This window comes from Sciurus vulgaris (genome assembly GCF_902686455.1).
Source record: "Sciurus vulgaris genome assembly, chromosome: 8".
In the NCBI taxonomy this organism is placed as follows: Eukaryota; Metazoa; Chordata; class Mammalia; order Rodentia; family Sciuridae; genus Sciurus; species Sciurus vulgaris.
Window position 1 is genome coordinate 153,616,170 of NC_136468.1, and position 13,903 is coordinate 153,630,072.

Sequence of the window (13,903 nt, forward strand, 5' to 3'; positions counted from 1 at the left end):
GAGCCACAGGCCGACTGTGGGGCCCAGCCATCTCCCAGGCGGAGAACACTTTAATCAGTCTTGGTTGATAAAAAGAAACTAGAGGTCACACGGCTTCTGTGTCATCAAAAGGGACAGAGGAGAGCAGATTACGACTGCAGAAATGACCAACAGGAACTCAGTGTTTCAGGACTGGAAGTTCATTAGGCTATACCTCCTAAGTTCTGACACTATGGTAAGGAGAAGGCTTGTCTGGGGCTGCTCCTGGGACATTTATTCTATGACAATGTTACATTTCTTTAACCAGGAAACATTTAAGACTTGGTATAGTGATCTGTCTGCAAGCTAGAAATTGGGTTCACTGGGTTACCCATGACGCACGTCAGTCAAAACCAATGCTACCAAAACCTTGTGGATTCTACAGCCCCAGTCTCCTGGGTGGCTCTTCAAGTGCGATGAGAATGGCACTTCAGCAGACTCCACAACAAGGAGGACCGAAGAGCTTGTTTCCCTTGCAGCCTCTCCTCCCAGGGCCAAGGGTCCACCAGTGAGCCAGCGAGGGTATCAGGCAGCATACCTCACACAGTCATGCAGCAGGTCCTGGCAGATGATGCACGTGAGCGTCTCCTCCATCTTGTCCGGCTTCACAGCAGCAGCTCTGACATCCTCACGGGAGGTTTGGGTGTTTCTACCCTGGTCTGCAACCAACTGCTGCACGTTCAGGTCAAGCACCTCACCTGGGAGAGAAAGGGACATGTTCTGACGGGCACACCAGGGTGGAACTTGGTGCCCAGCCTGGTGTTACAGAGCCCAGCTTGGAGACAAGGGACCCTCAGGCTGCTGCAGTCGGCCAGAAGCAGAAAATGTAGTGCTGGCCTTACATTTGTTATCTACAAAAACCATTTGAAGGTGGTTCCAGATAAGGCTCATGTACCAGTATGTTTACATTCTGTTGTAGAACAGTTCCTGTCATAAAATGACACACAGGATGTATAGCTAAGAGAGAAAGGATAAGCTGGGTGCCAAGGTGCATGCCTGTAGTCCTGGCTCCTTGGGAGGCTGAATCAGGAGGATCACGTGAACTCAGGAAACTGAAGCCAGCCAGGACAGCACAGTAAGATCCTCTCCCTCAAAAAGAGAGAGAGAGAAAGAGAAAGAGAAAGAGAAAGAGAGAGAGAGAGAGAGAGAGAGAGAGAGAGAGAGAGAGAGAGAGAGAGAGAGAGAGAGAGAGAGAGAGAGAGAGATAGGTTGGTTGGGGGAGAGGGGGAGAGGTGGGGGAAGGAAGGAGGGAGGAGGAGAGAGAGAGAGACTAAGAGGCTGGGGGCAGGGGCACACACCTGTAATTCCAGCAACTTGGGAGGCAGAAGGATTGCAAATTCAAAGTCAGCCTCAGCAACTTAGCGAGGCTCTAAGCAGCTTAGCCAGACCCTGTCTCAAAATAAAAATAAAAAAGACTGGGGATGTGGCTCAGTGGTTAAGTGCCCCAGATTCAATTTCCAGTACCAAAAAGAGAGGAAGACAGAGAGAGATGGGGCAGTTGTTAAATAGTATTTGTGTAAATGTAATTTTTTTAAACAAATGAGAAAGTATGACCCCCAAGTACCCAGGAACATGCTAGAAAGCAGAGACTAAGATGGCACCATGAGCTTCAAGAAGTTTTTTCCTGGTATGTTTCTATTGCTCAGGTGTAAACTCAGGTGTTCGTCATCACAGATCAGTATATTTATTTTGGTACTGAGGTTTAACCCCAGGGGTCATCTACCACTGAGCTACACTCCCAGACCTTTTTAAATTTTAATTTTGCAACAGGGTCTCACTAAATTGCCCAGGTTGGCCTTGAACTTGTGACCCTCCTGCCTCAGTCTCCAGAGTTGCTGGGATTATAGGGTCTGTGTGCCACCACGCCTGGTAACATTTATTTTTAAAGAAATATTAAACAAGCAATTTAAGTCATATAGAAGAAAACAAACACAGGCACCTCTGCCCAGTGTGCCTTCACTCCAATTTTACTCCTGTGAGGAAGCCACTTCCATGTCATTTTGCTGTTCCTTTTGGTATTTATTTCCATGTATGTGAATTATAATACTACATTTTATTTATTAGTTTTATTTAGTGCTAGGAATTAAACTCTGAGCTGCACACATCAGGCAAATGCTCTACCACTGAGCTAAATTCCCAGTCTTGATTCACCAATTTTAGAAACCATCACCTGACGTCTACCAACACAGAAAAGTATTTTGGCCCCTGAAACTTCCTTCCCAATATTATCTAACACAACTGTGGGTTAATTACAGCAAATGGTTTTCACTGTGTTTATGTAAGCATTCTCTGCTGAGCCAAAGTAATATACCAAAATCACCTTTTGTGATTAACACATTTTTTCATCTTTTCTGGAATTAAAATTGCCTCGTTCTTATATGTGTGTGTTTTTTCTATGTAACTGCTGCTGATGCTTCCTGTGCCCTCCTCAAGTCCGTTAACCAAGTCCCCCAATATTCAGATAGCCCTGTTTCTCCCAAGGACCAGCTTCTTGGGTCCCGCACTGCCAGCCAGCATTACCCACCACATCTCCACATGTTTTAAACATATGCTCTTAAACTTTGGCTTTTGAAATACAGACATTCTTTCTCTAAACCATCTTCAATGTGAAGGCTCACTATCACTTAAGACAACGTCTAAGCAGGGCACTGTGGTGCACACCTATGATCCTCAGGAGGCTAAGGCAGGAGGACTGCAAGTTCAAGGCCAGTCTGGGCAATTTAGTGAGACTCTGTCTCAAAATAAAAATAAAAAGAGTTGTGGCTGTAGCTCAGTGGCAGAGCACTGCCCAGCATGCACGAGGCCCTGGTTCTATCCCAGTTCCTGGCACCCCTCAAAAAAATCAAGACAGAGGACTCTGGCATGGAAGATCCAATCCAGAATGTGCTATCTCTAGACCAAGACTTTAGCCCATCCGGATCACACGAATGGGAAAGAAAAGAACTCAATTTCATTCAGAAAATGTGAGGTGCTCCAAGTATAAGCTGAGGGGGATCCCCATGGGTCAGCACAAAGGAGGTCCCATGCAAGGCCATGGCCACCACACACACAGTATCCCCAGCCACTCCTGAGAGGGCAGAGGATGCCTGCAGCTGTAAGACCAACCTGCTTTTATTTTCTTTTTCACGGGTTCCAAATTCTCCTGGTTCTGGGGTTCCAGCAAAGAAAACTGTGCTCCCTCTCTGTCTGGGGGAGCTGAAGCAGGGCTGGAGAGTTCACCATTTCCCACAGATGGACCATATCCTTTTACAGAGAAGCCTGTACCCCCGGCCCCTGTGAGAGGAGACAAACAAGACAGGTTCTGATTTCTCCACTTCAGGAGAGAACATGCTGACCAAGTATCACTGATTTAAACCAAGGGCAATCTGCAGTCTAAGATGTAATAGCTTGACGAGGACACACCACTTACAGTACGCTATTACCATACAAATCCCACGTCTTACATGCACTTGGGCCTGTTGCTGCGGGAGTGAGGCTGGGGGCAAAAGTACATTCTCAAGGGAAGAAATGCAGATATGTCTGTGATGGGATCAGCCCTGAGCACTGGTTGACCAGGTATGAACCCACATGCCAACCACTGCACAGTGCACATGATGGTGAATGTTCCAAACAGCCCCACTTAAGGCAGAGACCTTCAGCAGGAGTGGAGCAGGGGTGTGGTCTCAGGAAGGGCAAGGGTGGCACTGGCAGGCCGAGTTCTGCTTGACATGAGCAAAACTAGAAGGAGCCTGGCAGTTCACTACACCCTGTCTTCATCCAGATTGAGTCTGCAACATTACAGCACAATACGTATGTTGTTTCTAATATTCAAACCGTGTCATCACGTGATAAAAGGAACTGGCCTGGAGTAGCTGAGGAGAAAAAGAATGACTGTGGGAACAAATTAGCTCCCACACTGAGGGAAGAAAAGGCTAGCAGCTCCAAGGGCTGGCTCCTGCCCACACCACTCACTCACCTACAACTGAGAGAGGCTTCTGTGCTCAGCTGTGCATCTTATCTCCTGCAGGAAGGTAATGGTAACAGCACCTCCCTGACTGGCCCCAACAAAGAGGACTTAACCAAACCAGAAGCTGGGGCTTTAGTTTAGAAGTTTACATGGCTGGGCATGTTGGCAATGCCTGTGATCCCAACCACTCAGGTGGCTGAGCAGGAGGACCACAAGTTCAAGGACAGGCTAGCCAACCCTGTCTCAGAACAAAAACTTTTCAAAAAGCTGGAAATGTAGCTCAATGGTACAGTGCCCCTGGCTGGATTCAACCCTTGTATTAGGGGGAAAGAAACCCACTTCACTGAAAAATCAAACAGCATCAGGCGCCATGGCACACACGTATAATCCCAGAAGCCTGGGAGGCTGAGGCAGGAGAATCAAAAGTTCAAAGTCAGCCTCAGCAACTCAACAAGGTCATAAGCAACTTGACAAGACCCTGTCTCAAAATAAAAAAGGCTGGGGAGGTGGCTCAGTGGTTAAGTGCTCCTGGGTTCAATCCTCAGTACCAAAAAAAAAAAAAAAAAAAAAAAAAAAAAAAAAAAAATCAAAGACTTTAATAACCAATGAGAGGGCTGGGGAGATAGCTCAGTTGGTAGAGTGCTTGCCTTGCAAGTACAAGGTCCTGAGTTCAATCCCCAGCACCCCAAAAAGAAAAATAAATTAAAAAAAATAATCAATGAGAAATACCATTTTCCTGGGTATTGTAAAAATATCAATTCTCCCCAAATCAATATCTCAAAAAGATTTCTTTTAACTTGAAAAGCTAATTCTAAAGCTAATCTAGATGAAAAACACAGGGCAATAACCGAAAAAGTAAACTAAAAAAGTAGAAACACAGAATATGGTCTAATTAGGGAACACATGTGTATACCACCTGCAAGGAGATGTTCACATCACACTGCACCTGGATGTTCTGATTTTCTCCCAATGACTATAGGAAAAGCCAGAAAGAACTAAGCAATCAGGAACAGGGATGGAAAACTGGTTTTAAACTATACACTTCTTTGCTGAGCTTAGTGGTGCATGCCTGTAATCCCAGTGACTCAGGAGGCTAAGGCAAGAGGATTGCAAACTGGAAGAGAGCCTCAGCAACTTAATGAAACCCTGTCTCAAAATAAAATGAAAAGTAGGGGTGCAGTTCAGTGGTCGAGCACTTGTATAGCATGCACAATGCCCTGGGTTCCATCCCCAGTACCACATTTTTTTTTTTAACATATACTACCCCAGGTAAACCCTGAAATAATACACTAAGTGAAAGATGCTGATCACAAAAGACCACATATTGTATGATTCCATAGACATGAAATGTCGAAAACAGGCCAATCTGTAGCAACGTAAGAGTTTCCTTTCAGGTGATGCAATGTTCCAGCATCAGTGGTGATGGGCACAAATTCTGTGAATGCACTAAAACCAACTGATGTGTACACTGTAACTGGGTGACACTTATGTTATATGAAGCATACTTCAATGAGACATGAGAGAATATAGAAATACCATGGCACCATATTCCTTGACCTTCAGCATTTCCTTGGGGACAGGATAGGCCAATACTTTCCACTACAGAACTCCTGCTAATGAGAGCCTGTCAGGGCTCTTCTGTCTGACAACGTGGGTGAAGATTAGGGAGCAAAGCACGGGCCTGCCACCGAGACCTCCCTCTCACCAGAGTTGAAGGCATGCTCTCGCCCTACAGCAGCCGTCTCTGTGGAAGAGGTGGAGGCCCTGGGGAAGAGGTCTGACGTCGATGTTGATGGCTGTGGTTCCTCCAAGCATGCCTGAGTGGTGGGCGACGCTGGTGGGACCTGGGGGTCGTCACCCCGCCCTGGACCTGAGGAATCTTTGGTCACATGGAACACATTTTCTTTATTGGCTTCTGCAAGCACAAAAGGAGCATGAGGAACACACACTGAGAGCCCAGGAAGACACTGCAGGGGGTGAAGCAAAAGGATACTGTCCTAGAATTTAACAGCCCTCCACCCATACATGTCTTCACCAAAGATCACTCACCAAAGGATTCTTGTGTCATGCCTTGCTTTTCACGTAGAGATTCGTAGAGATATGCCACGTCTAAGAGGAAAGTAATCCTATCAGAGCAGTGGCCACATAGGAAGGGAGACCTCATCTCTCTCCTCTTCCCTCTAGCCCATCTTCCTGTTGATTGTCTTCACTTACCAGCCAGTAACCATGTTAACCGTGTAAGAGATTCTAACACAACTGGCCTACAATATCTGTGCCAACCGCAGAACAAGCAAGCCTCAGGGAATGACCGCAGGAGGCAGACGAAGGTGAATAATACACCTTGCACATAAGCAAAGGCAAGAAAGGAATGAACTCAAGATTCTTCCAAGTGGCAAGGGGCTTGTTAAGCCCACCATGCCCTGAGAAACCTCTGCCCCCCACTTCCTCTTCCTTACCAAGGAAGATCTTCCTGTCTGCACGTCTCTAGAATACCTCTGAGTCACAGAGCTCCCCGAGCACTCCTGATCCAACATGGTTCTCGCACAGCCCTGGAGCTAACCTTCACGCCCCTGTGAACTCTCCACGAGCAGCCAACAACGGCTCCAGGTCTCTTCCTAGGTTCTGCTCCCACAGCCCAAGTTCCTCTTCTGCACAGCCTAACCCAGCCCCACTCGCTCCTCCACAGCTGCTGTGTTGAGGCACTGCTCACAACCACAGCGGTGTTCTTGAAGAAAGGCTCCGACTGCGGTCCACACTACCCTCCTCCAACTGTTCACACCAGGAGTTCACATACAGCAAGGGAATGTAGGCAACTGGAACGTTCTCCAGGAGACACGTGTGCCACAGACTTTCTAAAGATGAGCCCCAGCCTCAGCTGGTCACTCCCTTAGCACGGCGCTGGGCTTGAGTATAGCCCCAGTAAGTTTTCCTCTTACTGTGTTCAGGCTCATTCTTCCTGTACACCAAGTAAATGACATCCCCAGTCTGTAGAGGACAAGTCTGCTTCTTAACAACCTTCAGCTTATTGATCACTGTTCCATTGGTGCTGTAAAGAAAACAAAGTGCAATTTATCTTTCCCAAAGTAACTTGGGCTTAAATTATTTTTCTAGGAAACTAGCTCAATATTATCATTTTTGATAAAATACTCATAATAACTATTTTACAAGGCACGTATGCAAGTACCATCTTAAAATTCTCTTGAGAAAAGCTTGCCTGTTACTCCCTTACTGACAACCTACCTCGCAACCTAACCATCTCATCAAGCGTTTTAACGATTCTGCTTCTCCAATGCCAGACTCCCTTCGTGTGCCTCCATGGGTCCCAAGGTCCCTCAGCAGCACTGTGCTTCCATTTCCAGCCTCTCCTGAGCTGTGGGCAACACTGTCCACAGGCCCGCCCCAGCAGTGCATCCCCCAGATAAGCACTCTCCCTTCTTAGAGATGGGTGCTGGCTCTCGGAAAGTGACTTGGCCTCTGTACTCAGAACACACATTTGGAACAGCAGTGGTCACACTGCTGGATGGGAGAGAGCAAGGCCCAGGGTGTAAGGGGAAGACCAGATCAGATGGAACAGGAAGTGCTCCCCAGGGAGAGACTGCTAGGTGAAGATCTAATGGAGCATCAGGAGTCACACAACGAGAATAGCACACACAACACACAATTCAGCACCTGAACCACCACATGCCTTAGCTTTGCAGGCTCACTAGGAGGAGGGGTTTACATCTGAGCAGTTCACTGAGGTCAGGGAGCAGGAACCATTTCTGTACAGGGCCAGACAATAAGAGTTCAAGTTCTGTTGTCACAAAGTCTCTGTCCAACTACTCAGGTCTGCCACTATGGTGTGAAAGCAGCAGAAGACAGGATATAAACAGTCACAGACACACCCAGTAAAACACACAACAAAAACCGGATGTGAGCTGGCACAGGGGCACACGCCTGTAATCCCAGAGGCTCAGGAGGCTGAGGCAGGAGGATCACCAGTTCAAAGCCAATCTCAACAACTTAGCGAGGTCCCACACAACTTAGTGAAACCTTGTCTCAAAATAAAAAATAAAATGGGTTAGGGATGTGACTCAGTGGTTAAGCACCTCTGGATTCAATTCCTGGTACCAAAAAAAAAAAGCTGGATTGTGGTGGTGCACACTTGTAATCCCACCTACTCTGAAGGCCAAGGCAGGAGGGTCGCAAGTTGAAGTCCAGCCTCAGCAACTTGGCAAGACCCGGTCTCAAAAGAAAATTTGTAGATGTAACTCACTGGTAAAGCACTCTTTGGTTCAATCACCAGTACTGGGGAGAAAAGAAGAAAGAAAAAAATCCCTACAAGACAGGCGGTGCACCAGTAGGCTAACCTCGACCACGCAGTGCGGCAGGCCCTGGGCTCCCAGGTCGCTCCCACAGCTCGTCTGCACGCTCTCCTGCACAGAAGTCTGACATTCCTCCTCTCCAACCCCTGCAATGACTTCCCACTGCGATTAGGCTGGAGCCCACACTCCCTGGAGTGGCTGTCCATGCACCATTCGCTCTGACCACATGTTCCTGTACCTTTGGGCCTTGGCCATACAGTGCCTCCTGTCTGGGCTGCCCCTTCCTCCGCAGCCTGCCTCTGCCCAGGCGCATGGCAACTCTGTACACTAGAAAAAGGAGGTAGTGGATTCTCCCTGGAGCCTCCAGAAGGAACCACTGGCTCAGACCTTGATTTTATTTTGTTTTTTTCTTGCACTTTATTGGTGCATTATAATACACATAATGGTGGGATTCGTTGTTATGTATTCCATGTACGTGTACATGATATAACATTATAATTTGGTCAATATTGTTCCAGATCTCGAAGTTAGCCTAATTAGACTCATGTTGGACTTCAGAACTACACAACTATGAGATCTACCAGGTGTGACTGGGCACCCCTGTATTCAAACCAAAAATGCATCCATTGCTTTTAAGTTTTATTTCTGAGCCATATTTGACTTAATATGAATGCCAGGGCCACAGACACCATGCATCACCCAGGATTCCATGATGGAAGCCTGAGAATACATCTGCTACACTGAGCTAGGGGAAGGGAGCCACAGGGGTGCCCTGAAACAATGCCCTCAGCCTCCTGAGACGCAGGAGCAGACAGGAGAGCGCGCGGGTTTGCTTACCTGGTATCTTCCAGTGTTGCCTGGCCAGACTTCTCATCCACAAGTATTTTACAGTGATCTCCAGAGACCAGTTTATTGCTAGGGAATGAGAGGTCACAACCTAAAACACAGAGAGTATCAGAACATTGAACAAGACTCTTGGGTTCAGCAAACACTACTGCCTTTGCTTCACCAAAGCATGTGCCAACAGCACACACTCATAGAAACAGCACTCATGCTTAAGTGTGAACCCAAAGGGACAGATTCTGGTCTCCCACCCCCATCACCACCTCAACAGCTTCTTCCAGACAATTTTACAGTATGCCCACATGCACATCTAGTCCGATAAAAATTATCAGAAGTTTTAAAAAACTTAATTTTCTCTTCAGTATCTTTATCTACTCCTTGACTTCTTCTCTATGTAATCTTAGGTTTTATAAATCATCATAAAACTGAAGCAATGACAGTTACGGAATATATGAAACCAAATTATCATAGACATGTGTACAAGAAAATATAAAACAGAAGGGGGGTGTGTCCATAGCTGAATATAGTTATGTCTTCAATAAATACAAGAGGGTACATCTTCAACTACTTAATCACTCTCACTTTAAATCAAAAGAATCATTTCAGAAACTTTAAAATGTCTAATCACTAACTACCAGTGCTTGTAAGAGTAGTCTATGATGATACATAATGATACTAAAGAATTAAGGGCAATTAAAAAATGAATTGATGTCAGGCATGGTGGCACACACCTGTAATTCCTGATTCGGGAGGCTGAAGCGGGAGGATTACAAGTTCAAGGTCAGCCTCAGCAACTTAGTGAGACCCTGCTGCTGGGTTCACACCTTGTCCAGGTAGGAGGCCCAACAGTCTTTGAGATTCTGCATGGTGAATTTCACTACCCACCAGTAGCCCAGTACACCCAGACAACGGTCCACATGGCCCTCACCATCACATCCCCAGACAAAGCAGGGGAAGACACAAACATGCCACAGCCCATCTAAGACCCCATGAATGCTGGTTTGAGGAAGGTGCCCCCAAGCCCAAAGCACTCTGAGCCACCACACTGGCCTCCGAGGATGAAGTGGCCAAGAACGGAGATAGCTTTAAGAGGTCATGGCAAGGTAGAGGATGTGGGCAACACTGGGCTAAGGAGATATGGAGGACAGGAGTCTGAGGTTCTCTCCTGGATTATTTCATATATTTGAGGCAATTCCAACCAAGATCCCAGAAGGTTTGTAGAAACGTCAAGTTGATTTTAAAGTTCATAGGAAAAAATTTAGAATATCCAAAGAAATTTTAAAAAAGAACAAAGTGGGAAGATTCAGATATCTTAACTGACTTAGAATGAAAGACAGTGTTATAATGGTGTAAGGATGGCCAGTCATAGAGAAATGCAAAACCTGAAACTATGAAGTTTGTGGTGGAAAATACAGGGAAAAAATTTTATTGATGCTGGCTCTGATGAGAATTGCTTAGGACACAAAAAGTACAAACCAGAAAGAAAAACACTGATAATATGAAGTTTATACAAAGTATGTATCTAGCTAGACGTGGTGGTGGTACCTGTCTATAGGAGGTTAGGACAAGAGGATCACAAGTTTGAGGTCAGTCTGGCAATTAAGCAGGACCCTGTCTCAAAAAAGGGGTGGGGGGAGGCGCTACTGGGGATGTAGCTCAATGATAGAGCACTTGTGTATCATCTGCAAAGCCCCAGGTTTGATCCACAGCACCATAAAAAACAAACAAAATTAAACATCTGTTCTTCAAAAGACACTGCCTATGAAGATGAACAAGTCACAGACTAGTGAAAATATTTGTAGGATACTCATCTGATAAGGCCTTGTATCCAGAATTTACAGCAGACACTGGCAACTCAATAACAAGAAAGTCAATAATGCAATTTAAAAAATTCAAATACTTTATCAAAGAGATGTGGATGGCAAATAAGCACAAGAAAAATGTCCAACACCATTAGTCAGAGAAATAGAAGTGAAAGCCTTCTAAAACCACCACACCAAAAGAGAACTGGCTCAAATTAAGACTGACCACAGCCAGTGCTAACCAGGAGCAAGTAGAAAAACTGGACCACTCATGCACTGCTAATGAGAATGCAAAACAGCAAACCATTCTGGAAAAAGTTTGGGAGCTTCTGATAAAGGTAAGCATACACTTAAAAAATGACAAAATAATTCCACTCTTAAGTATTTAGCTAAGAGAAATAAACAAACGTGTATGTCCAAAAAAGACCAGCAAACTGATGTGTACAATAGCTTTACTTCTGATAAAACAAGAAAACAAACTAATGTCCATCCACTGGTGGTTAACAAACAAAATTCAGCACATCCAAACAGAATACTATCCAGCACAAAAGGAACAATCATGGATACAAGGAAGAAGAACCACCACCAGAGCACCCCTCCAAGGAGAGAGGCAAAGTGAGCACAGGTCTGTAGGGGTGCTATGGCTCCACCTGGATGGCACCCCAGAATGCCAGAGCCACAGGAATACAAAGCAGACACATGGGTGGTTCCGGGAGCCAGACCAAGGGAAGGGGGTGTGCTCTTCATGGTCCCTGGGGGACTTTCTGAGTGCTGGAAATAGTCTGCCTCTTGATTAGAATCGAACTCATGCAACTGAACACCAAAAGAGATGAATTTTACCATACATAAATATCTCTATAAAAGTGGATCCGAAAATATTATTTTTGGGGGCACAGTGGTACATACCTGTGATCCCAGTAAATGGTGGCTGAGGCAGGAGAGATGCAAATTTGAGGCCAGCCTCAACAACTTAGTGAGACTGTCTCAAAATAAAAAATAAAAAGGGCTGGGGATATAGCTCAGTGGTAAAGCACTACTTACTGGGTTCAATTTCCAGTACCAAAAAAAAAAAAAATCTTACTTGCATGAACTTCATATATTTTTGGAAGTACTTTGTTACATTTATCCAAGGTGAATATCACCTGTGGTCAAGATACTCCCATTCCACCAAGCATAACCATCAGGACAATCCTCTCACAGCCAAACTGCAGGCACCGACTGCATCACCAATATGGGTTTCAAGAGAGGATTCCCCATGCCAGCACTTGCACATTCTAGCTTGGAACCACAATGACCTGCCCTGCTTGCCACTGTGGGTGAGGTTCTTGCACTCCTTCCTAGATGCAACTCAGTGATCCTCCCCAGTGCCTTACCTGCTGCAGTCAAGCATTCCTCTTAGGCAAATATCCAGTCACACAACTCTCAGGACCCACAGCTGTGTCCTCTACAACTCTAACACAGAGGCCCCAAAGTGGCTATCTGGAGGCGGGGCCTGTGAGGAGGCAGCAAAGTCCAAGTGGATTATAAGGCATGGCTCTGATCTGATACAGGTGTTGCTCTCTTTTTCTTTTTCTTTTTTTTTTTTTTTTTTTGGTGGTGGGGGGGTACCAGGAATTGAACTCAGGGGTGCTTAACCACTGAGCAACGTCCTCAGCCCTTTTTATTTGAGACACCGTCTTGCCAAGTTGCCTTGAGTCTCGTTAAGCTGCCAAAGCTGGCTTTGAACTTGCTATTCTGCTGTCTCAGCCTTCTGAGTTGCTGGAATCACAGGCATGTGATTAGTGCTCTTTTTTTAGTTGCAGGTGGACACAATACCTTTATTTTATTTTTTGTGGTGCGGAGGATCCAACCCAGTGCTTCATACATGCTAGGCATGTGCTCTACCACTAAGCCACAATCCCAGCCCTGGTTAGTGCTCTTTTAAGAAGAGAGAAAGAGACCAGCATGTGCTCTCTCAACCATGTGAGGACACAGCTAGAAGGGAGCCCCCACAGGCCAGGAATACCATCCTCACCAGGAACTAAAGTGGCCAGCATGGACATGACGTGGACTTTCCAGAAGTTTCTGAGAAATAGCTTTCTGTTGCTTAAGCCACTCAAGACTGTAGTATTTCATTACAGCAGTATGAACAGACTAATACAGCACCTTTATGTTTTTGGTAGCACCATTATTAATGCAGTCACTGAAAGTACTTCTCCTAAGGAGCGGATTTTTCCTCCCTGTTTCAACATGAAATTTAATGTTTTGACATGTAATAGTACTCATAATGTGCTATAACAGTAACTGATGTAAGTGCTTACTATAAGCCAGGGTCGTTCCAGTAGTTCACAGATGATTTCATTTAATACTCACAGCAACTCTACGAAGGAGACACAAAGACTTGGAAAGGTGGGTTGTTAGCCCAAAACAAGTTATGTGGTAGTGACAGGTTGGACATCACAAAGTCTGTCTCCAAGGCCTCTACTCTTCACCAAACCTTAGTATATCAGTTAATGACAACACATTTTTCAAGTGCCTAATGATGTATACTTTCAAAATCATAAACAAAACAAAACTTAACAATATTGGTATTCAACTATACTAAAACCACAATAAAACGGAACAAAACAAAAAAGATAGGTGCAGGCACATTGTAAGAGGTGAAACTAACCAAAAACATTTGCTTCTGAATAGCAATCTTTCTCATTCTCTATTTTTTTTTTTTTTTCTTACAGTATTGGAGGTTGAACTCAGAGGTGCTCTGCCACTGAACTGAGCTACATCCCCAGTCCTTTCTATTTTAAGACAGGGTTTCACTAAATTTCCCAGGCTGGCCTAGAACTTGTAATCCTCCTGCTTTAGTCTTTCAATTAGCTGGAATTATAGGCATGTTCCAAGGCACCAGGCTCATTCTTCCTTTTTAAAGCATGAAGTCAGCTGGGCGTGGGAGCACATGCCTGTGATCCCAGCGACAGGAGGCTAAGGCATGAGGGCCTCAGCAACTTAGTGAG

General features: G+C 45.5%; 1 protein-coding gene across 5 annotated transcripts in view; it reads right to left on the minus strand.

Annotated features, from left to right (window-relative positions):
- Positions 1-13,903, minus strand: part of CHFR (checkpoint with forkhead and ring finger domains) — a 28,545-nt gene that overhangs the window by 13,270 nt on the left and 1,372 nt on the right. For 4 of the 5 annotated variants that reach the window (XM_079149417.1, XM_079149415.1, XM_079149416.1 and 1 more), the window contains 6 exons: positions 9,106-9,205; positions 6,901-7,010; positions 6,014-6,073; positions 5,670-5,879; positions 3,124-3,291; positions 557-716 (listed from right to left, as the gene is read on the minus strand). In XM_079149417.1, the coding sequence (XP_079005543.1) occupies positions 557-716; positions 3,124-3,291; positions 5,670-5,879; positions 6,014-6,073; positions 6,901-7,010; positions 9,106-9,205 (808 nt within the window). The remainder of the gene's footprint in view (positions 1-556; positions 717-3,123; positions 3,292-5,669; positions 5,880-6,013; positions 6,074-6,900; positions 7,011-9,105; positions 9,206-13,903) is intronic. The other variant, XM_079149418.1, reaches the window with a different exon arrangement.